The sequence below is a fragment of the Pimephales promelas genome, chromosome 10 (genome assembly GCF_988280905.1).
Source record: "Pimephales promelas chromosome 10, fPimPro1.hap1.1, whole genome shotgun sequence".
NCBI classification, from domain to species: Eukaryota; Metazoa; Chordata; class Actinopteri; order Cypriniformes; family Leuciscidae; genus Pimephales; species Pimephales promelas.
The window spans coordinates 6885877-6909342 of record NC_142778.1 but is presented as its reverse complement, the minus strand read 5'-3'; the positions used below and the strand labels follow the sequence as shown (position 1 = coordinate 6909342).

The window sequence follows — 23466 nt, the reverse complement described above, 5'->3', positions numbered from 1 at the left end:
CTGGAGCAAGCAAATGGTGAAACTAGCCAAACGGTTCGCCACCGAAGGGTCCGGTGGACACAAATACGGCGACGATGATCCCCACGCCGCTGTTCTAGCTCTCCAGAGCAAATACAGTGCGGTAAATCTCTCGATGAATGCTCGATCAACATAAACAAAGATGGCCGTCAAAGGGTTTCGGTTTTGACGCGCGAGACACGCGTAAATTTCGCTTCAAACTTTTTATTTTACCCGCGTCAGTTTCGCTCTTGACGCGCGAATTAACACAAAGTGGTCAAGCGTCAAACTAGACGCGGTAGACGCGAATTTGGCGCGCTATTCGCGTCCGGTGTGAACGTAGCATCAGAGACCTCGTCATAAAATCTGTTGAACACACGACGCCTCCTCGCTCGCTGCTTGTCAACGGCGGCCGCGGTGCGACACAAGTGTTTTGTGTTGCCAGATTGGGTGTTTTTTCGCTACATATTAAGGCCTGTTTACGTGTGTTTTAGCCGGGTTTTCGTCTGGAAGGCTCAATAGAAATCTGTTAAAGTTAAACTGAGAGAGCGTGTGTTTACAGACACCAGAATGAACACGTTCACGGTAACGTTCATCAGGCAGTAATACAGTACGTTCAGTTCACGTTCGCCCAAAATATGAATGCGTTCATGAATAACACTAGGTTTAAGACATGATATTTTTGGGGCGGTAAATAATGGCACAATCACCAGTAAATTGACTAGCGCAAACCTTAGTAAATCACCTTTCATGAATAATTTAAATACTCCTACAAATGCATAAGCAATAAGGTCAGCCGCAAAAATAGCCGTGTCTACCTTTTCAGCGCTATTTTTTCACTGCGTGTCTTAAGTAAATCCTGGCAGTAGTTTTTTTAATGGAAAAAGAGAGTTTGTGCTGGTGGTATAGCTTTTAGTAAATGCTGTCCTAAATCTCTTGGCCCAATACAAAATACAAATTCCAAAACGTAATTTGTGATCATTTATTTTGATTAAAAAGAGGACCCCCTAAAGCATGACATACTGTATCCTGTTGTTTGTTTTTGCCAGGTTCAAAATAATTTCACATGCTTTTGTGTAACTGCACATTTAAACCTCCATTTGATCCATTCAACCTCATTGCTGTCTAGGTGAAAGATAATAAAGATCCCAAAATAATAAGATAATAAAAGTCTTCATCTCTTCTTCTCAGTCTAAATCTTTCAAGTTTCTTTCTTGCAAAGTGTGTGTCGTTGAAGCAAACTATGCATGACGGCTGCTAAAAAAAAGAGATTAGATGTTTAAGATGAAGGAGAGGAAAATGAAATCAAATCCACTGAGGCTAGCCTTAAAAGTGTTTTGTTCTCAATAAAACTAAAGTGTCTGAATGTGTGAGACCACACAAATGAGATTATTCCAGCCATAAATCCATAAGTTATGCATTTAAGAGGAAATTTATATTTTAAAGGTCTTTTTTATTCTATTCAGCCCATTACTCACTGTCTGAAATGAAACAGACTTTGCTTTTCCCTGTATATGGAGATCAGAGAAAGAGAGAGAAAGAGAGAGAGCAGGGGTCGCAGTATACGAATGAACCTTTAGTGCTTCACTCGAGACAAAGATGTTAAGGAGCAGTTCTTCTGGAAAAACAACAACATGGGTCGCAAAACAAACTATTAGTCATTTTATCACACTTCCTTTATCTTCTGTAACTTCAAACATTTTAAAGGAACCAAACATAAATGCTCCCCATTGGGATCACTTACAAACACAAATGCATAAACACAGTTAGCCTCTATTTTGTCTACTGCTTATGTTGACACCGTCAGCAGTCTTCCAAGAAAACATCCGAACTGATATCTAACCTCATAATTGACCAATTAGAACACTGTTCACATAAGAGGTCATATTTTTTTTTTTTTTGACTATGAATCATACGGTAGACTTGACTCACTGATTCCAATGGAATTTGATAAAGTAATTTTCAAGTTAGCTCTAAATAACCCAATTTAAATTAGACTGAGCTCTATGTCAGACTTTATACTGGCACTGAAAGAAAGTATAAACGACTCTGCTATCTTTTAGACTTTTTGCATCCTGATGAATTTTGGGATTGTTAGCATTGGCGCGAGGGTTGGGCAATATTGTCTTTTCCTTCCAGCAACCTCTCACATGACACTGCAGAAATTAGCAAATGACACTGATCCAGCAATCCAATCAATTCCCAATGGACATAATAATCTCCAACTCTACATTATTAATAATTAGGGCCCTATGAGTTCTGCAATCACGGAATCACAGACGGAATTGCGGAATTGGCAAATTAACGTGGAATCTAGTGTTAAAGGGATACTCCACTTTTTTTGGAAACAGGCTCATTGAACAACTCCCCCAGAGTTAAACAGTTGAGTTTCACCATTTTCGAATCCATTCAGCCGATTTTCTGATATTTAGAAGAATATCAGTAACCAGACAGTTTCTGGTCTCATTGACTTCCATAGTATTTTTTCCTACTATGGAAGTCAATGAGACCAGAAACTGTCTGGTTACTGATATTCTTCTAAATATCAGAAAATCGGCTGAATGGATTCGAAAATGGTGAAACTCAACCAGTGTTGTAGTCGAGACCACCTCACTCGAGTCCGAGTCGACACCGAGACCAGAGAGAGTCGAGTCTGAGTCAAGACCAAGTCCATAGAGAGTCGAGTCCGAGACCAGAGACGGTCGAGTCCGAGTCGAGACCGAGACCAGTGAGGGTTGATTACCTAATTTACTTTTATTTACTTAGAGAAATCCTTTTTTTTTTTTTTTTTTTTTTTTACTGAATTTACTTAGATTTTAAAAAATATGATCAGTTTAGGGTAAAAAGGCCACATAGTGGGTGGTGTTAAAAGTAATTTTATTACAATTTGTCATGCGCAGTTGCGCACTAGAAAATCACCAATCACTGGGCGTGTCAATCAATTTAAAGAAATATTTTATTCACATACATTAATAATCATGAAAAATATTTTTAATTGAACTCGAGTGGACTCAAATGAAAAAACAAATGTTCGAGTACGAGTCAATTCCGAGTCCAAATGGACACGAGTCCATGACAAGACCAAGACCATTAAAATATGGTCTCGAGACCGAGTCCGAGACGAGTCCGAGTCTCGAGTACTACAACACTGAACTGAACTGTATAACTCTGGGGGAGTTGTAAAAGGAGCCTATTTCCAAAAAAAAAAAAAGTGGAGTATCCCTTTAACGCGGAATTTCATGGAATTTGACATATTTGCTTTGACATTTTGTTTTTGTGTGGGAGAAGAACGTATGTCTGATGAAAATGCAGACTAGGGGAAGCAAATCTGGGCGACACATACCTGACAATAACCCGTCAGTGCCGAGCCGAGCAGTTTGCATATCCCACACATTCACCACACATTGACTAATTCGCCGCCACATATTGCGTTTCGTTCAGTTTTTGAACACTATTTAAAACATGTAGCGTATTCTTTCACTTGTATTTCCTTTACCCGCTCTCCCTTTGTCTCTCTATCACTCACGCGTCTCTCTCACATACATATACACACACAACGTCGGACTATGAGGCGCCGGACTGGACAAAAGCGAAGCGAACTCCGCGGGCGACACTGGGCGAGAGAGAGAGACAGAGTCTGACTTTATTTAAACTTATATAAACTAATATAATTGGACAGCTGAAAGCTAATAACCATATTTGTTTTGTTGCATAATGCAGTATTTGTCCTAAAAAGGCTACTGAGTAAATATCCTCAATAAAGTTACCTCAATAAATTTAAGGTCATTCATATTTTATTTCTATACATTTGAATCATTAACGTTAAAAGCACACTCTTTTTACGACTAAAATACTGTAACAGTCAAGGGTAAAAAAAATGAATTCCCAAAAATTAAAACGGAAAAAAATAAAACAGATTTCATAGGGCCTTAAATAAGCCAAGAATATGATCTCAACTTCCATTTTCGTGACAATTTTAAGAGTCACATTAATCATTGTTATGCACATTTTTGCAAGTGAAATTCATTAAAGGGGTCATGAACTGGCTTTTTAAATTTTATTATATTGTTGTTTGAGGTCAACTTATGACGTTCGCTTGGTTTTACATTCAAAATGAATAAGTAATAGGCTATTTTGTACCCTAGTTTTGAGCCTAGCTGGGTGTCTCGCATTGAAGACTAGGAAGTAAATGCCCACTGCTGTGAGTGGATAAGAGTTTTGCATATTATAATGAGTTTCAACTCACCTGTGGAAATTGTTTTGAAAACGTCCAATGTTGCAAAATGGCAACCGGAATGATTCGCCCACACATGTTCGACCCAGAGTCCGTGTGTTGCACAATTCCTGTCAGATCCAGTTTAAACGGCACTTAATCGTTCTGCAAATCCAGTCTTGTTTACAAAACAATCCTCAGTGAAATTAAGTGAACAGACGGACAATGTTTTACCCTCATCAGCTGGAACACCATTAAAAATAAAGTTTATCCATGCAGTCCTATTGGAATCTAGAGGAAGCTTATGCAGCGACTGTCTTCCACAACCAGGCACTGCACAATATTTTGTATTGCTCGGCAGCTCGATCCAGTTTGTCATCACAAGGTAGGTATCTATGTTATTTAGCTATGCGTGTAATGCGCGAATCGGTGGACGGGGCTAAACCGGCCGTGTTGAAGTAGGCGTTGATCTTCTTCTGCGGGGGTGGTGTTTTATCCTCTTTGACGTCATAGTTCCACAAAAAACGAGTCGTTTGCTGAGGCTGGTGTCAATAAAAGCTTTTATTGGACTAACAAGGACGTTTTCAGTTCTGAAACTTACAGGATATTCTTATAATATGATGACCTTTTAGATGTTAAAAGCTCAAGGAAAATTTGAATGCACCATTAGAATTGTCAAAACTAGGTATCCTAAGAGGGAGCATTATGTGTAAAATGAGAGGTGGAGCTACCTGACATCATGACTAATAAAAAAAGAAAAACCGGATGACTAAATCAAACCTCGATTTAGTATTTGTCTGTAACCCAATGTAGTTACAGACTGTGTGCATCCCTGATGTATTATTCATGTAATGTAGTTAAAAATTTAAAGGTTTAAAAGAGCAGCTGGTAACTGTGTGATAACCATTGAGCTATTGAGTCTTTTGGATTATTCTCACGTCTTTTTTGGTTATGTTATAAGGCTTTTTAAATAAATGAGGCTGCATATTGCAGGAAGTGTTTTAACATTTAGAAAGTCAATAAGGCCCTGGGGCTTGACCTTGAACCTTTGGTGTTTTTTTTATTACTGGAATAGTATTTCTGGAATAGTAAGTGATATCCGCCGGATGTCACTTGCGAGATGTGACGAGTGATCACACACGCCAAACACATTAACCATACCATCTCTTCAGGATTTCACTGGTGTGTTTGCTTTGAGTTCTGAAGCACACACACCAAGAGAAACCAGAGGCATGTACCATGAAGCTAGCTATGAACAAACTCTGGGTTACAGGATTGTTTTCATTTTTGACAAAACCAAACAAACCCAATCAGGTTTTGTTAGTATATCAACTTTGTCAACTCAGGCAACGCTGCAAATACAAATTGTGAATAGAAACATTTGACATTCTTCAGAGCACAAACAAAGATATGCACTGGATCTATAGCCAAATCTTTTTTGCCTGTTATTACAGATACAACTGATCCTAGACCTGTAGTCATGGTCAGTTTTTCCCTTTAAAAGCAATCAAAAGCAGCGGCAGACAGTGGAAGGTTAAGCAAATCATGTTATGCTTCCGACAGTCTAACCGCACTTGCCCATCAAAACTTGTCCCGCACTGCACTCAGTTGGGTCCCGCAGGAGAGTAGGTTTCAAGCATAAAGGTACTTATAGTATGCAATATGCATACTCATTACTTACCAAGCGCCTTCTCTCCTCTTCCATGGTGTTTAGCAGCTGGGAAAACTCTTTGAAGGACTGAGCTGGAGGAGAAAAACAGAGTTATTAATCAATCTGCATTCGCTGGTTAAAGTTCAGACTTATATAATGAAACTAACTTGATTCATGTGAGTCAATAGAAATGGAATTTAGTAAATGCTGTTAGCATTGGTTTATTGTCACAGCTACTTCTATAAACGAATTAACATTTAATGAGAATGCAGAATGAACAATGGCGATTTTACTACGAATTTAAATCAATATGGAACAGTTAAAAAAGACCTTCCACCACTTCTAGTCACCTAAAAGGTATGAAAGAGAAGCGTTCATTAATTTATGCACAACTCACAGAGCACTTATAGGCTTTTAGACGCTGCTGATAGGTTTCAGGTACTAAAGCGAAATTAAAATTACAATTTTACATTTCATGTCATCTGACATTAGCGATGAATGCCATGTGATGAATCAATCTGGAGCTGCAGGGCAATGACATAATGACAATTTTACGCTTTAAATGTCTCCAATAAAGGGTTAGTGTTAGTGCCTAAAAAGATCAAAAGATTTATTCAATCAGAATATAAAGCTATCAATGAATGGCTGTCAATTGAGAATTTTATGTCTAACATCTACTAGCAGCGTCTAACGAGCAAAACCTTGACCCAGGGGAAGCCACTACATTGAAGGTTGTTTAATCCCAGGTAGAAGTGACCTGTCACCTGGAAATTAATTTAATTCCCACAATCCCCACTAAGTCCTTTTTTTATTTTTTATCTGAAAAATTACAGATAACTAAGCCGATGTGTAACCTTGATCTTAATTTGCACATACATAACATATACCATACACTCAAGTGAAATGAAAAAGTTCAACCAATGGATGTTTGAATTTATGGTTAGCATAAAAAAGATATGAGTGACATAAGTAAGGTATAAACTAGGGATGCACGATATATCGGCCAGCATATCGGTATCGGCCGATATATGTTCATTTTTAATGTTATCGTTATCGGCCTGGTAAGAAAATGTGGCCGATATATTAAAGCCGATAAATAATGTATTATTCCCTTCAGCTGAGACACTTCGTTGAGAACTGTTTATGTTTTTGAATTTCTTGAAATATGATTGAAATCTCTTCAAAAAATGAAAATCTGGTTCGGGACAACATGTGCAACGCAAATCTGTCATATCGGCTATACAACACTATAATGCGAACATCATTATAATTGTGCGCTTGGGACATAGATTTAATTGTGAGACTTTTGTTTTTGTAATCAAGCTCTCAGAATTAGATAAAAATTTGTATTTAAGTTTATCGGCCGATATATCGGTTATCTGCTTTCAAATATAAAGAATTATCGGTTATCGGTATCGGCCAAAATTTTCATATCGGTGCACCCCTAGTATAAACAACCAACCGGTTGTTATCGCAGAATAAACCCGACAGGGTGATCAGAACCTTGACGCGAAGCCGTGTAATAACAGTCATTAAGGGACAGATTGTTAAAGATGGGTCCTTGTGGTAATTAAAGTATGTCGGGCAAGAAATCCAAACATTTGCGTATGTAGGTAGTAGCAACTTTACACGGCTGCTCGCTCTAACCTAGATAAATGTGTGCTGCTCTCCAAGTTTTTATGTGGAGTGTGGAAGCTGAAGTTGCATAACACATTTACTGCATGATATGGAGGTGCCAGCGCGATCACTTGCATTTAACTTAAAACATACCATCATTTTTGCACTTATATCAAGAGTAGCCAAATACATCATTCAAAGTTCAGACAGTCTCCTTGCTGTTTTTTTTTTTCACAAAACATTCATAATCATTACTTTTGCCGGTACGCTGCAGCAATCTTACTGTGTATGTGTTATATATAGGCAATTAAAGGCTCATTATTAAGATTTATGCTTATTAATTATCACAAACTGCTCTGAGACAACGGTTGAGGATCTAAATGTAGTACTTATTTAAAGGGTTATTCACAATCGTAATCCAAGTCCATACACGTCATAGTCATACACGAACAAACAATCCAAACAATAACAGATAAGGGCTGAGGCAATGAGAGAAATGGGAGCCGACAGGCAGAGAATCAGGGTGAAACAGGATATAAACACACTCAGAAATGCAGTGAGACATACAAGACTTCGCAGGGAATGAATGAGTGTGTTTATATCCTGTTTCACCCTGATTTCTCTCTTTGCCTCAGCCCTTATCAGTTTGAAATTGTCAAATAATAAATTAATAAAGAGGAATTAAACACTGCTACCAAAAGTGCACTCGTTTGTGTGTGCTGGGAATTATATATTTTGATTTTATTTTACATACAACACAGTGAAAATGGCATGAATTGGGCAACTGATTATACAGAAATTGAAATCATGGGTTTAAAGTTTGTCGGTCCTGCATTTTCAGTGACAGCTGAACTCTCTTGCTTGGATTCAACACGCACCGTTACACACAGAGTACATCCTCTTAAGCAGAGGTGAGAGTAAGTCACTAAATGCAAGTCTCAAGTCAAGTCCAAGTCTTAACATTGCAAGTCAAAGTCAAGTCAACTCATTCTGTTGTAAGGGTCAAGTCAAGTCAAGTCATACTCTTTGTCATGTCAAGTTGGAATCAACCCAAGTCATTATGTTGTAAGGGTCAAGTCAAGTCATACTCTTTGTCAAGTCAAGTCAAAGTCAAGTCAAGTCATTCTGTTGTAAGGGTCAAGTCGAGTCAAGTCATACTCTTTGTCCAGTCAAGTCAAGTCAAAGTCGAGTCAAGTCATTATGTTGTAAGGGTCAAGTCAAGTCATACTCTTTGTCAAGTCAAGTCAAGTCAAAGTCAAGTCAAGTCATTCTGTTGTAAGGGTCAAGTCGAGTCAAGTCATACTCTTTGTCAAGTCAAGTCAAAGTCGAGTCAAGTCATTATGTTGTAAGGGTCAAGTCAAGTCATACTCTTTGTCAAGTCAAGTCAAGTCAAAAGTCAAGTCAAGTCATTCTGTTGTAAGAGTCAAGTCGAGTCAAGTCATACTCTTTGTCCAGTCAAGTCAAGTCATACTCTTTGTCAAGTCAAGTCAAGTCGCAACTTAGTCATCAAGTCATACCAAGTCGCACACAGGCTAGTTTTACACATATTTTTTTTTAACTCTGAGATTTGTATTACTCTATTTAGACAGAAAGGGGTGATGGGTTACAAAAATAAATAAATTAACTTAAAATATAATATCATATCATTAAGAAACACTTCAAATGCTCTAAAATAAAAATAAATTAAATGAACACAAACAAACAAGAATTAATACAACTTTTCCCATCTTGTAAAAAAATAAAATAATAATACAAAAATATATTGCATTCTAAATTACTGTAGTACTGTATGCCAAAATGTGTATGTTCTTAGTCTAAATATCCAGGTGCCCTACATGTATGGTGCTTCCTGTTCCAGTAGCGTCATAACCAGCCAAAACCACTTGTGAATATATGAAAGAAATGTATTTGTTAATGAACTGTTTTGAGCTTGAATTCCAAAACCATTGCATGTAGTGCTTCACAAAGACATAAGCATCCTTCAAAATAATACCAGCCACCTCACCCTCGGCCTCTTGCTGTGGCACAACGGCAGCTTGTGAATTCTCAGACAAGTGTTTGCATGCCACTGATGGCTCCATTGTTTCATTTAAACAAGATGTGGATGAGAGACAGCTGCTGTCTCCACTGGATGGATTTTACCTCTGTTTGGGCTTGGACACTTGGTCAACTTCAGCCTGCCAACTCTATAAACACAATTATCAAACGATCGGCCCAGATAGCCTGTCCACTCTATTTGTTTCTATTCACGCTTCCTGGCTTTTAGCAGCCACAGCTGAACGAAAGACTGCCATCACCCAAAAGACTCCCAAAACACCCATTAATGCCAGCCAAGCACACAACACACTCAATATTAGGGCTGGGAAGTATAATTTTTCTAGCTGCTGTATAACTATTTTTTTTTTTTTTAATTCAATACATAGTTCAATAGTTCTATACACTCACATAAAGGATAATTGGGAACACCTTACTGATAGGATATCATCTTGCAGTTGATGGTGAGCAAATAATGTTTGATGTGGGGGAAAAACTGCAAACCTGGTAACTCTTGCTTGAAAAACGAGAGATTCATCATGTTAAATGCTAATTAATGGCTTGGTTTCACAGACAAGGTTTAGATTAAGCCCGGATTAGGCCTTAGTCCAATTAGGATATTTAAGTAGCTTTTATAACCATGCCTTAGGGAAAAAAAAAAAAAAAAAAAACATTACTGGGGTACATCTTGAGACAAAACAAGTTGACTTCAGATAAAACTGCTCAAACATGGCATTAAAGGGTTAGTTCACCCAAAAATGAAAATTCTGTCAGTATTTACTCACCCTCATGTTGTTCCAACCCCGTAAGACCTTCAGTTCATCTTCAGGACACAAATTAAGATATTTAAGATATTAAGATCGCTCCTGCATACTAGTCCATAGGCTTCTTGAGGGACTGGCTCTTGCTGTCCCCGAAAAGTCATTAAAGACATTGTTAAAATAGTCCAAGTGACTACAGGGGCTCAATCTTAAGTTTATCAAACGACGAGAACACTTTTGTGCGCAAAAAAACAACAAAAATAACGACTTTATTTCAACTATTCACTTCCTTCTCCATGAGCCTGTAAGTCAGTTAACGTAGTGTGATTGCGTAGAGCTACGTCACACGTAGGCTCACTATTGGCCGACGCTGGTCATGTGTGTGTGATGCGTGTGACGTACAATAACAGAAGCTTACGCTATTAAACTAGTAACCTGACTCGCGCAGAGGGAGAAATAAACGAATAGTTGAAATAAAGTCGTTATTTTTGTTGTTTTTTTGAGCACAAAAGTGTTCTCGTCGTTTGATAAACTTAAGATTGAGCCCCTGTAGTCACTTGGACTATTTTAACGATGTCTTTAATGTCTTTTCGGGGACAGCAAGAGCCAGTCCCTCAAGAAGCCTATGGACTAGTGTGCAGGAGCGATCTTATTATCTTAAATATCTTAATTTGTGTTCCGAAGATGAACGAAGGTCTTACGGGGTTGAAACAACATGAGGGTGAGTAAATACTGACAGAATTTTCATTTTTGGATGAACTAACCCTTTAAGTCTGGGACTATGCTTAACCCTTGTCTGTGAAACTGGGGGAATGTGTTATTGTCGCGATAAACTCAACTCGTTTAGCCCTAAACTTACAGTATGAGTTGTAGTCTGAACACGTTTTTCCACCCCCTTTTGATTGACAGGATATAAATCATGTGATTTTTGGCTGATAGATCAGTGCACATTTATATACATATGAACTGATGATTGGATGATTTGATGATTCATAAATAAGTGTAAAAAAGTGATATAAACATAATATTTCCCAAATAAATTTGTTGTATAATTATATAATTATGCATGTTATTTTAGCAAAACGAAAGTGACTGCTTTTATTTGTGAGAAGTATAGAGAGCAAGAAACTGAATGTGAAAAGATAAGAAGAAGAGAACAGAAAATGAGTGGGAGAGAGTGAAAAAGATTTGATGTTGCAGATAAGGGGAGAGGCTGTGGATAAATGTCTCTATTGAACTATATGAGGTACTTAAGGCAGAATATAGCAGCTAAAAGGGGTTAGAGCATATGTATCATTCACAGGTTAATGGGGAGAATGACAAAAGTGATGAGTCATTCTGTGAAATGGGTTTTTGGCTCAGGACAAAGGAGATCTGACATATATACATTTGAGAAGGACTGATGAGAAAGGCAGACATGGAATCACACTCTAATTTAGAGACCCCACATCCATTATCCATAAATTAACACCAGTTGGACCACCACACTGCTTTTAAGCAGGACAAATCGAAACAATATATATATATATATATATATATAAGCTAGGCTACTTGCTAGTCATGGGAAAATAGAGGGCAGCCGGGCAGGGCATTAATCCATTTGATTGGACAAAAATCTGTGTAGTACAAGATGAGTCATCAATCTGACTGTGTACATACATACATACACAGCACACTTTATGACATGGTTAGTTCAGGTTGTACAATATCATTGTGATGTGCAGCTCTCCAAAAGCTTAATATCTGAAATTTGTTAATTTGTACCCAAAAAAAAAAAAAAAAAAAACCCTATCTTGAAAAATATGTTTCAAAAGATTGTTGAAAAAAATAATGATTCATGGTGTAAGGGAAAAATATTGATTTCTACTTGATGGTTGCACTATTAAATGTTTAGATCTTCTTCTGAGTTGGTCTACAAATTGGCATCACGATTTAACAGCTCTGTTATGTTAGACAATTGGAAAGAGAGACTCAAAGATAAAAAAGAGGAAAGTAAAAAAGAAAGAAAGTATGGCCGCCAACAGTCATCGGCTCATCGCGGTTGAAGTGGAAAAGTCTTGTACTTTTAGGACAATTAATATTTCTATAGCTACATCAATCTTTCAGAGAGATTGATTTCAGGATAACTGGTGTGGATTGTGAATGTCACAGCAGGAAGTCATGGAATGAAATCGATAGGAGGTCAGGTGACCCTGTCTGTACTCCCAGACAGGCTGCTGATGCAACGCAGACTGGTTGGAGCTTCAAAGTAGATTGCAGCTCAGCTACATCAAGATTCTGGTCCCCCAGCACACGAGGGGTCCGGTCAAGTCACTCCATAAGCTCACTTTCATCGATGACCAGATTGATTCCACAAGACAATTACATTTTTCTTCAGTAAGAGTAATCTTACCCTTTTAGTGATGGGACACTATGGGATCACAACAGAAATACAAGACACTTTGAAAACTTTCCATGAAGAGTGATAGATGAGAACTTTCTAGTGGTCAACTGATATGGGGTCTTCGATGATCGATGCCATAGCGGATGGCTGCTAAAAGTCTGCTATATTACTGGGTATGATCTTTAAAAAAAGAATCCTCTGAAAGTGGAAAACTTGAAACTTGGTTGAATGAAATGCTTCATGTTACAACACGTCTACACCGGACGTGACGGCTGCGATCATTGCAAATCCAGTCAGAAGGTGTGCGAGTGATTTAAGTATGTTATAAATAAAACGGGGCATCAGTTTTATGTGGGTAATTTGTCGTGTTGCGTAGTGCCGCATCTAGTGTAGACAGCATCAGTGATTATAATGGGTTATAATTTCACTGTAAAAAATATTGTTGGTTTAACTTAAAAAAGTAAGTAACCTGGTTGCCTTAAAATTTTAAGTTCATTGAACTGGAAAAAGTGAGTTAATACAATGAAGGAGAATGATTTAATCATCAGAAACTCAAAATTATATGTTATCTGAACTAAATAAATTATTTAAGTTGATTTGACAAAAGAAAAAAATGTTGTGATTACTACACTGTAAAAAAATATTGTTGGTTTAAATTAAAAAAGTAAGTAACCTGGGTTGCCTTAAAATTTTAAGTTGATTGAACTGGAAAAAGTGAGTAAATACAATCAAGGAGATTAATTTAATCATCAGAAACTCAAAATAATAAGTTATCTCAACTAAATAAATTATTATAAAGTTGATTTGACAAAAGAAAATATGTTGAGATAACAAATCTTGAAAATATTTTTTTTTACACTGAACGTTAAGGCATGCGTTTAATTTGTGTCCAGTTTAACGCAATGAACGCAGCATCCATTACTTTTGTCATCCTTTGGCTAGCGTTACATTATCCCACTCTAATATGCATGCAAATGATTTTAAACCATTCAAGCGCGACAAGATAAAAGAGACCGTGATGTCTGTGAATGTCCCAACAGTCACACACGACACAAAAACGTGCGCACAGACAGCGCGCCAGAATACAGTAATCTTTCGCGCTTGAACAAACAATAACACACACAATTATCCCAAAATGTCCGTTTTTTAGTATCCTTATGACATTCTGTAAGAGCGGTCTTAAAGTAGTTAAATAAAATCTTAAATGAACGTAAAGATTAGTGAGAGAATAAGTCTCGTGTGAGATCCACGTCGGTTTGAAAAGGGCAGCAGCCAGTAAAGCTTTCTGTCAGTAAAGTTCATCAAAGAACAATTACTCACAGCTCTTGGCTAAAGAACTTTTGTAGCTTTAATAAGGATTAGGCTATATTTAATTTATAATTTATGCAGTGCAGACTGTTTGATAACTTCATTCAATTAGACAGGAAGGCTTCAGTTTAATATGACATTTATCATGGATTTATGTGAGGATTGTTTGAAGTTCACTTAAATTCAAAGTTTGTTCTTTTATTTGTAGTCTAATAAATGTTTAAAAAATGATAGATTTCAATACACTGTAATATTGAATGGCTATAATTATTATTTTTTTTTAAATGAAGGAAGGGGGTCATTTTTATCCAGACATCAATAGCTGTATTATCAGATCGTTATAAATAAACGAATAAACTGTACCCTTCCTATCGTCTATGGGCGGCAGGTCTTTCTCTGTTGTCACCCCTAAGCCATGGAACTCTCTTCCATTGACTCTCAGGACATCACACGAAACCACATTGCACGAATTTAAGTATAAACACAAAACACATTTGTCTAACCAGTCTTTCAGTCATAAGGTGCGTTCCATTCGACCGCAAGTGGACTGCGAAGTGGACTTCACAGGGTATTTTGCCATCTTAAGTGAGATTCCAATTCGAAGGGAACGAACATGTTCAGTTCGAAGGGCACTGCAAACGGCATAGGGAATAAGGGAACATGGATACATCACTTCACAGGAAGTCAGTGAAGTCCACTTCAACTGATATACCGTGTTCAGGGAGTAGGGAGCAGTGAACACCGCGTAGGGACCCTGTCGAATGGAACGCACTAATGGAAATATCAATGTTTACACAGAGATTTCGGAAGTTTTACCTTTCACAGTGAAGATCTAAACATATTTAGATATACAGGAAATCGCAATGGAAGACGATTTCGATATATCTAAATATGCTTAGTGAAAGGTAACACTTCCGAAATCTCTGTGTAAACAATGAGTGACGGACACACGCAAGCGATCACTTCCGGTACATGCGCAGACTGCCCGTGCCTTCAGATCAGTTGGACGTGGCTGTAGTTACACGAGGTAAAAACGATATAAATACTGTTTGTTTTCTCACACAAACCGCTCGTTTCGTGTCTTAGGCCATCAATGTGTACTTACATTTATCAGTCATTAAATCATGTTTAACCCTTGTGCTGCATTAGATTTTTAACACCGTTGAGTGCATTAAGGACCAAAAATGGCCACATATTAAACATTGCCTAAAATATTATATATTATTATTATTTTCCACTTTTACCAAGTTAAATCTTTTAACCAGCATCAGTCCTTATCATAACTACCAAAAATGTATTCAATTTCAGGATTTTAACCCTTTAATTACCAGTTTTGTTTGCGAAACCATCGATTTGTATAAGAGGAAAAAACACAAAAATTCAATTATTTTCAATAAACTAAATGCAAAGAGAAAACTTTAGATTTGGATTATCACAGTCCCACTTTGCAAAAAATCCCACTTAGCGCGTTAGAGACCAAAAATGGCCACCTATTAAACATTGCCTATTGCCTAAAATAAGGTGCATTTCCACCCATAGGGAATAAATTTGTAGTGACGTCATCTGGTGGAATACAGTATATAATGCAAATATAATGCTTTTGCTTCAAAATGAAAGGATGTTTGTGCAAAAATCATGTTTCATGTATTACTGACAGCCTCAGATTTAAACAACGTTTTAATGGGTTTCAATGGGCCATTTTTGGTCTTTATGGTGCTGAGTGTTACTATTTGATCTACACAGTGTGTGTTATACATATTTTGCAAAATGGGATCAAATTTTTTACATGTATCCAAAAAGTCACAATTTTGCCAAATTTCAAACCATTTGCATTAAAACAGCCAACATGGTCAAAGAAATTAAACTGAAAAAGACCAAAAATGTCCCTAATGCAGCATAAGGGTTAATTTTGACTTCTCTGTGCATGCTCTTTGAGGGGAACCCAGGATGGACCCCCCAAACCTGCATTATATGACTGACAGACAACAACGGTTTAATCTAAAAATATCAAAATTATTATTAATTTAGTTTCAAATACAGCTTCTGAATGCTATTTAGATATAAAAATCACTTATGCTATTCATGATTAAAAAAAATCGCATTTAATGGAAACTTATTCAACACAACTTCTGCTCACGTATTTGAAGGCCACATTTAGGGTAAATTTCCCATTATGTGACTATGCTTTACTTTATGGAGAGCTTATGACCTACTAGCTACTGTGCATTCTGCCTTTAAAAATGGTGCAACCGAATAAAGTAGAGAGTTAGTTATAATATAGCTAGTAGTTACTGAACAATTCACAACAATTCACACAATGTAAATATACTTTCCTTTGAGGCGAATGAAGCCTGGTTTTGAGTCAGTGTTAAGCAAACATCCACAGCTACACACCTGGAAGTTGCATAAAACCATTAGATCGATCCTGCAATATTGCAAAGTGCCTGGCATGCTATTTCTATGCACAGCATTCATCAGAGTCACTGAATGGACTGTGAACAAAATGCTAGATTCATGTCAAAGAGACTGCATTAACATGCAGTCACAGGATTCGTCAACATTCACTTGTCCATGGAATGTAAACCAAAATGATTCCGCCACATTAGTGTAAATCAATAGCTGTAGCCCTATTATTTCCTACCTATCAATGTCTCTGTCCATTAAAGCTGTTCATTAGCTCAACAGCCATAAAGATGTCTTTGTGTTGGTACCTTACAAAACATCCCCAGTATGGTCAGCTTGCCCAAAATCCTTTTTAACCATGACAAATAGGGGGAAAAATGGCAAAAATTCATCACAGTCCTATCTGATGAACAGATGGTGATATTAAAGGGCCAAAATGAACTCCATTATGCCATTGCTTTGCCCCACCTCAACATGTTTAATTAGCTTTTCTCCCTGGTAAAAGAAGGGGAAAAGGTAGTAGGCTCAACGACAGGTTGCTTTGTGAGATCGAGAGTACGGAAAGACTGGAAGCCAACTGTTAGATGCAGATGGTCTGAGTGTCAAGCCAGCACACAATGCACAGAGCAGTGCAGGAAGATAATAAACAAAGTAATGACACATAAGGAGAGAACGCTGGAACGAGAAAAGCGCAGGAAGAGATGAATGGATGCTAAAAGAGACCGAACAGAATGAGTGATCAACCCATCAGGGTGTACGAACTCTCAGCACATCTGCTCAGTGCCCACCGTGGGGTGCGCGGTCTGCATTCTCCTTAATCTCTGACACAAATCACAATTAGTTACTCTGATCTTTTAAAGGGCTGAGCTGAGAGCTTTTCGTCTAGAATGTAAGCAAATCAATACGATACATTATGCATGCCGGGCAGGCAATCTTACCAAGACCTGCCTTGAGCTAAATCTGGATTGGGACAGGGTTTCAAGCTTGCTTTCATACAAGAATGCATTTACTAATCAAAACGATGAATTCTAAGTCCTTCAGTGACTGCTCACACGTTTAAGGCTTTAAAAAGTTTGCGTTCAATAGAGTAAAAGACTGAGGCCGGAGTGAAAGAAAAAAAAAGAATTGAAATCCATTTATGCTCCAATGAACTCATATGAAATTTCCAGGGATAGGTCTTGATTAAGATGACAATCCCATCCATCTAGGACAGTGTGCAGGACATTTGGGAATTGGGAGGGAAACTATTCCTCAGAGCATATGGGGAACTTTCCATTATAATGATCTCAGAATGGTTAAGCAGATTGTGTTTAATGCTTTAATGGGTCTGGAAGAACATTTTATCGCTCAGATGTTGAGTTCATAGCTTAGTCGAGTTAATGGACTTCTCGGTTATGATTTAAGTTCAATTTTCTTTTAAGTTCAGGTTAATATAACACGTATGTATTCGTACATTTCCTTGCATGGATGCCACATTTGAGTTATTATTATTAAAGTTCTTTTATAAAAAAAAATAAAAAACGCTAGATTACAGACAATAAATGTAACATTCCATTTAACTGTGTTCAAACACATCAGGACAATCAACAGTGATTACCAACACTTGCAAAATCCAGCTGTAGTCCAATTGTGGGAGTTTTTCTATGTTTACCGAAAACTTGGTGATTAAATCAGCAATTCAAGTGTGCGGACAGTTTATTTATATTTTAAAAGAAAGTTCTGAAAAAATTCTGAAAGGAACAGCAGTGTTTCAGCATTACATAAAAAGTAATGTCTCAAACCTGACAATGTAGATTGAACATCAACGGTAACGAAATAAATAAATAAACCTAATACTAATATTTAAATACAAACAGCTCTTTGCTCAGCTTGGTAATATATAGTTTTTATCAACCTAGAACTTGACATCAAGAAAATCCAGTTTAACAATAACACCTGAAACTAGGGGTTGATTAGGTTTTTTTTTTCTCCACATCAGCAGTTAAAAATAATAACAAATAGGCAAATTACAAACAATAGAAAAAATACAATAAAACAAAGATACAAATGAAAAAACTATGGAAGCTTGTTTCCGCCATTGAATGAAAAATATAAAAGGTTGCGACTTTTTTATCTCACAATTCTGACTTTTTTTCTCACAATTGCGAGTTTAATTCATTATTTCTCAGAATTGCGAGATGGAAAGTCAGAATTGCGAGATATGAAGTCGCAATTGCGAGATATAAAGTCAGAATTGCGAGATATAAAGTCAGAATTGCGAGATATAAAGTCAGAATTGCGTGATATAAAGTCGCAATTGCGTGATATAAAGTCAGAATTGCGAGATATAAAGTCAGAATTGCAACATATAAAGTCAGAATTGCTAGATATAAAGTCAGAATTGCGAGATATAAAGTCAGAATTCCGTGATATAAAGTCGCAATTGCGTGTTATAACGTCAGAATTGCAAGATATAAAGTCAGAATTGCGAGTTATAAGTCCGAATTGCGTGATATAAAGTCGCAATTGCGTGATATAAAGTCAGAATTGCGTGATATAAAGTCAGAATTGCGTGATAAAAAGTCAGAATTGTGTGATATAAAGTCAGAATTGCGTGATATAAAGTCAGAATTGCGAGATATAAAGTCAGAATTGCGTGATATAAAGTCAGAATTGTGTGATATAAAGTCAGAATTGCGTGATATAAAGTCAGAATTGCGAGATATAAAGTCAGAATTGCGTGATATAAAGTCAGAATTGTGAGACATAAAGTCAGAATTGTGAGATATAAAGTCACAATTGTGAGATATAAAGTCAGAATTGCGAGTTCTAAAGTCAAATTGCTAGATACAAAGTCGCAATTGCGTGTTATAAAGTCATGCATGATATAAAGAAATGCATTATATAAAGTCAGAATTGTGAGATATAAAGTCAGAATTGTGAGATTTAAACTATTCTGAGGGGGGAAAAGTTAGTCTTTTTTTCCCCTTAGAATTGGCCTGATATCTCGCAATTGCGATTTTAAAATCTCAATTCTGAGAAAAGATGTCAGAATTTCGACATATAAACTCGCAATTGTGTGTTATAAAGTCAGAATTGTGAGATTTAAACTATTCTGAGGGGGGAAAAGTTAGTCTTTTTTCCCCCCTTAGAATTGGCCTGATAACTCGCAATTGCGAGTTTAAAACTCACAATTCTGAGAAAAGATGTCAGAATTTCGACATATAAACTCGCAATTATGTGTTATAAAGTCAGAATTGTGAGATGTAAACTCGCAATTGTGAAAAAAAAGTCAGAATTGTGAAATAAAAAGTACTTTATATCACGCAATTCTGACTTTATATCTTGCAATTCTGACTTTATATCACGCAATTCTGACTTTATATCTCGCAATTCTGACTTTATATCAGGCAATTCTGACTTTATATCTCGCAATTCTGACTTTATATCTCGCAATTCTGACTTTATATCTCGCAACTCTGACTTTTTATCACGCAATTCTGACTTTATATCTCGCAATTCTGACTTTATATCACGCAATTCTGACTTTATAACTCGCAATTGCAACTTTAAATCACGCAATTCTGACTTTATATCTCGCAATTCTGACTTTATATCTCGCAATTCTGACTTTATATCTCGCAACTCTGACTTTTTATCACGCAATTCTGACTTTATATCTCGCAATTCTGACTTTATATCTCGCAATTCTGACTTTATAACTCGCAATTGCAACTTTAAATCACGCAATTCTGACTTTTTATCTCACAATTCTGAGAAATAAAGTCAGAATTGCGAGATATAAACTCGCAATTGTGAGAAAAAAAGTCAGAATTGTGAGATAAAAAGTCACAATTATTTTTTTCATTTTTATATTCAGTGGCGGAAACAAGCTTCCATAAAAAAACAGAGCTCTAAGTTTAGAAAAAGAGAGAGAGAGAGAGAGAGAGAGAGAGAGAGAGAGAGAGAGAGAGAGAGAGAGGATGGCGAGTAATAAAATGGATATCCCATTGCCAATGTGTGCGTAGAAGGTTGTCTAGGCCTAAAGAACCCAAGCAGGAGACTTGCTCTGCATTTTATCCAATAGCTGAGATATCCCTTGCAATTCCTACATGCATCTACAAGACTGAAACAATATCAGCAGTAGCAGACTTCAAAACAGCAGTTGACCTCACACTCACCAATGTTCACCTCGTCATCCGTTTCTGCATCACCAATGCACTCAAACTGGAACTCCTGTAAAGACTGGGAGAACTTCTGCACGGCTACTGAGAGGTCTGAAACAGAGGAAGAGAGATTTATTTACCATGAATGTTTAAAAAGTGTAACGAAGTAAGAAACAATTGTCGACGGGCCGTTGAATTATTAGAAAATATAATTCAACGGAAAACCCGAGGTGGAGTTATTAATGCAATTATTACAGAGAGAGAATGATATGTGAATTAGCTAAACTTAGTCTGTGCATCTCTCAGCAGAGTTCATCTCTCACTACAGTGGCTCAACCTTAAGTTTATCTAGCGCCGAGACAATTTTTTTTTGTGCGCAAAAAACCCCAAAACAAACAAACAAAAATTAACGACTTTATTCAACCATTCATCTTCTTCTTTGTGGGCCTTAGAGTGAGTTCACATAGAGTAAAAGCACAGCACTACATCAGAACATAGGCTCACTTTGGCCAACATCACACTCATAACCAGCCTCAGCCAATATTGGGCCTACGTTCTACGTTACACTATGTGAACTCACTCTGAGGCCCACACAGAAGAAGATGAATAGTTGAATAAATTCGTTATTTTTAGGGGGTTTTGGGCACAAAAAGTATTTTTGTCGCTTGATATTTAACGTTCAGCTACTGTAATCACTTGGACTATTAACCATGTTTTTCCCTACTTATTGGGCCAGCTGTTTCAATTACAATAGAAGCCTATGGAGGAGTGAGCTCTCAGATTTAATCAAAAATATCGTAATTTGTGCTCCGAAGATGAACGAAAACAGTCTTACGGGTTTGGAACAACATGAGGGTGAGTAATTACTGATATATTTTTTTTTTATTTTCGGTGAACTAACCCTTTAAGCAGTGATTCACACAAAATATGTTTTTCCATTCCAGTACTCTACTTTGCCATTGTTTTATGATGTAGAAACGCTAGAAAGACGTCTTTAGCTGATGACTCGCGTTCGCATCTTTTGTAGTGCTCAAGTTAACTGCAACTTTCAAAAAACACGTTTCTAGACATTGCCCTTTTTTCATTCCACTGATATGCATCTCACGTTTTTAACAGCAAAACCCATTCTGTGAGACCTATCATGGTGCATAAAAAACAATTCATGACATTCAAAGAATTTAAAAACACACGAAAGCTAACTTTGAGTTCCAATCAAATCAAAATCAATCCACTTCAGTCAAAAGGTGTATCCTCTATTCAACATGAAGCTATGAGCCCGTACAAAAAGACAAATAAATAATCTTCACTCCCTGCTGAGAGTAAATGAGAACTCATTTGGCGTGCTAAACGCACATCTCAGTCATGAAGAGTGGGCGGAAAGGACTCGATCAGGGAACGTTAAGCAACTCAATCAAAAAAGGTAATGAGACTGCAGAGAAAAGCCATTTTATCATGTCTTAAAGAGGTGATAGACCCGACTGCTCCTCCAAATACCAACAAAAGCCTTCAAAAGCTCCCTGACAAAGAAAACTTTTAAAAGGGTTTCTCATTACTTTCTCCTTAAATCATATTTTTGGAAGAACGTAGGGTTGGAAAATGGCTCTTTCAAGCTTATGAGCGTAAGATTTGCCAAAAGAGCAATATGTAGGGATTCACAACGGGGTGGGGAGGAATACTAACTTTGCACTTTTGACTGTTGGTTTGATAAATTATTCATTGACATCAATCAAGAGAGGCCACAAGGATGCATTGCAAGGCTCATTACATAGACCAGCGCTAATACGCAGACTGACACTGATCTGCTGCAACGAAGGCTTGTAATTCCAGAAAGATCAGAAAGTTCATTCAATATAATTCGCAGTCCTGTGGACTTTGCTTTTAGGTTAAATGCAAGTGTAATTTGGGGCATTATTGTTCACTTATAAAATATATCCATTGCATTTGTACACCATTTTTCCTTCATGACTTTGGTTTTTATATGAATTTTCTTTGTGTGTGTGTGTGCATCATACAGTTTCATCAAACTGTAATTTGTGTTCATTTTCTACCCACTTTTTGACCTTACATGAAGGTCAAGAGTAGACAGAAATAACATTTCTGTAACGTCTGGCTCTTTGAGTTTCACTGGAACATTCCACTTCCAGAGTTCAATTCAAAAGGTTACAGATTACATATGAATAAATTAGCCATGATTCCTAACTAAAGAAAACAGTACAGCAAAGGACAACAGGATGTGATGTGATTTTTCCCACACTCCATACAAACAACATCAGGGTACAATGTTACAGGATAAGATCTTATAACATGAACAGAGTAACTATGGGAAAATGCAACAGAAGTGTAGAGCATGACTCATTTAAAGTTTCACTTAAGTTAAAATAGTTAGTCAATGTGTGTCAAAAAGGTTAGACATTTACAATGTAACATACACTGAAATATAGATTTTCATGACCTTTTTCTTTCCTTTATCTGCCCTTAAGAATTAACAAAGTTGTACTATATCTGCTACCTTTCAGATATAGAACCCTACATTTTGTAAAATAATCTGTGGTTTGTTCTTCTCTTGCACATTTATCTAACTGACAAAACTATGAATAAATGATTTCCAATGTTTTCGCTGGCCAACATAAGTGATTTATTTGGTATATAAACCAAAAATAAAATTTTGATGGCTGCAACACACTCCAAATGCGTTGGGACAGAGGCAAAATGAATGTGAAAAAATATAGAGACTATAGACCATTTCACAAGATGTAAACAACACTGGTCCAGAAGCACTTCCTGTTTCAGTTTGTAACTGTTTTCTTTATTTCACATGTAAAGAAAACATCTTAAAAATGTTTGTTTAACTTTTTGATTCAGTTTTAAATGTTCTGTTGGTTGTATTTTATCCCAGCTTTTATGTAGTGTTAAAAAACTGAAACAAGAAGTGCTTCTGGACCAGTGTTGTTTAC

At 36.9% G+C, this 23466-nt stretch overlaps 1 protein-coding gene across 8 annotated transcripts in view; it reads right to left on the bottom strand.

Annotated features, from left to right (window-relative positions):
* Positions 1–23466, bottom strand: part of arhgap42b (Rho GTPase activating protein 42b) — a 169881-nt gene that overhangs the window by 107566 nt on the left and 38849 nt on the right. For all 8 annotated transcript variants that reach the window (XM_039647515.2, XM_039647517.2, XM_039647516.2 and 5 more), the window contains exons 2-3: positions 20528–20623; positions 5892–5953 (exon numbers count right to left, since the gene is read on the bottom strand). In XM_039647515.2, the coding sequence (XP_039503449.1) occupies positions 5892–5953; positions 20528–20623 (158 nt within the window). The remainder of the gene's footprint in view (positions 1–5891; positions 5954–20527; positions 20624–23466) is intronic.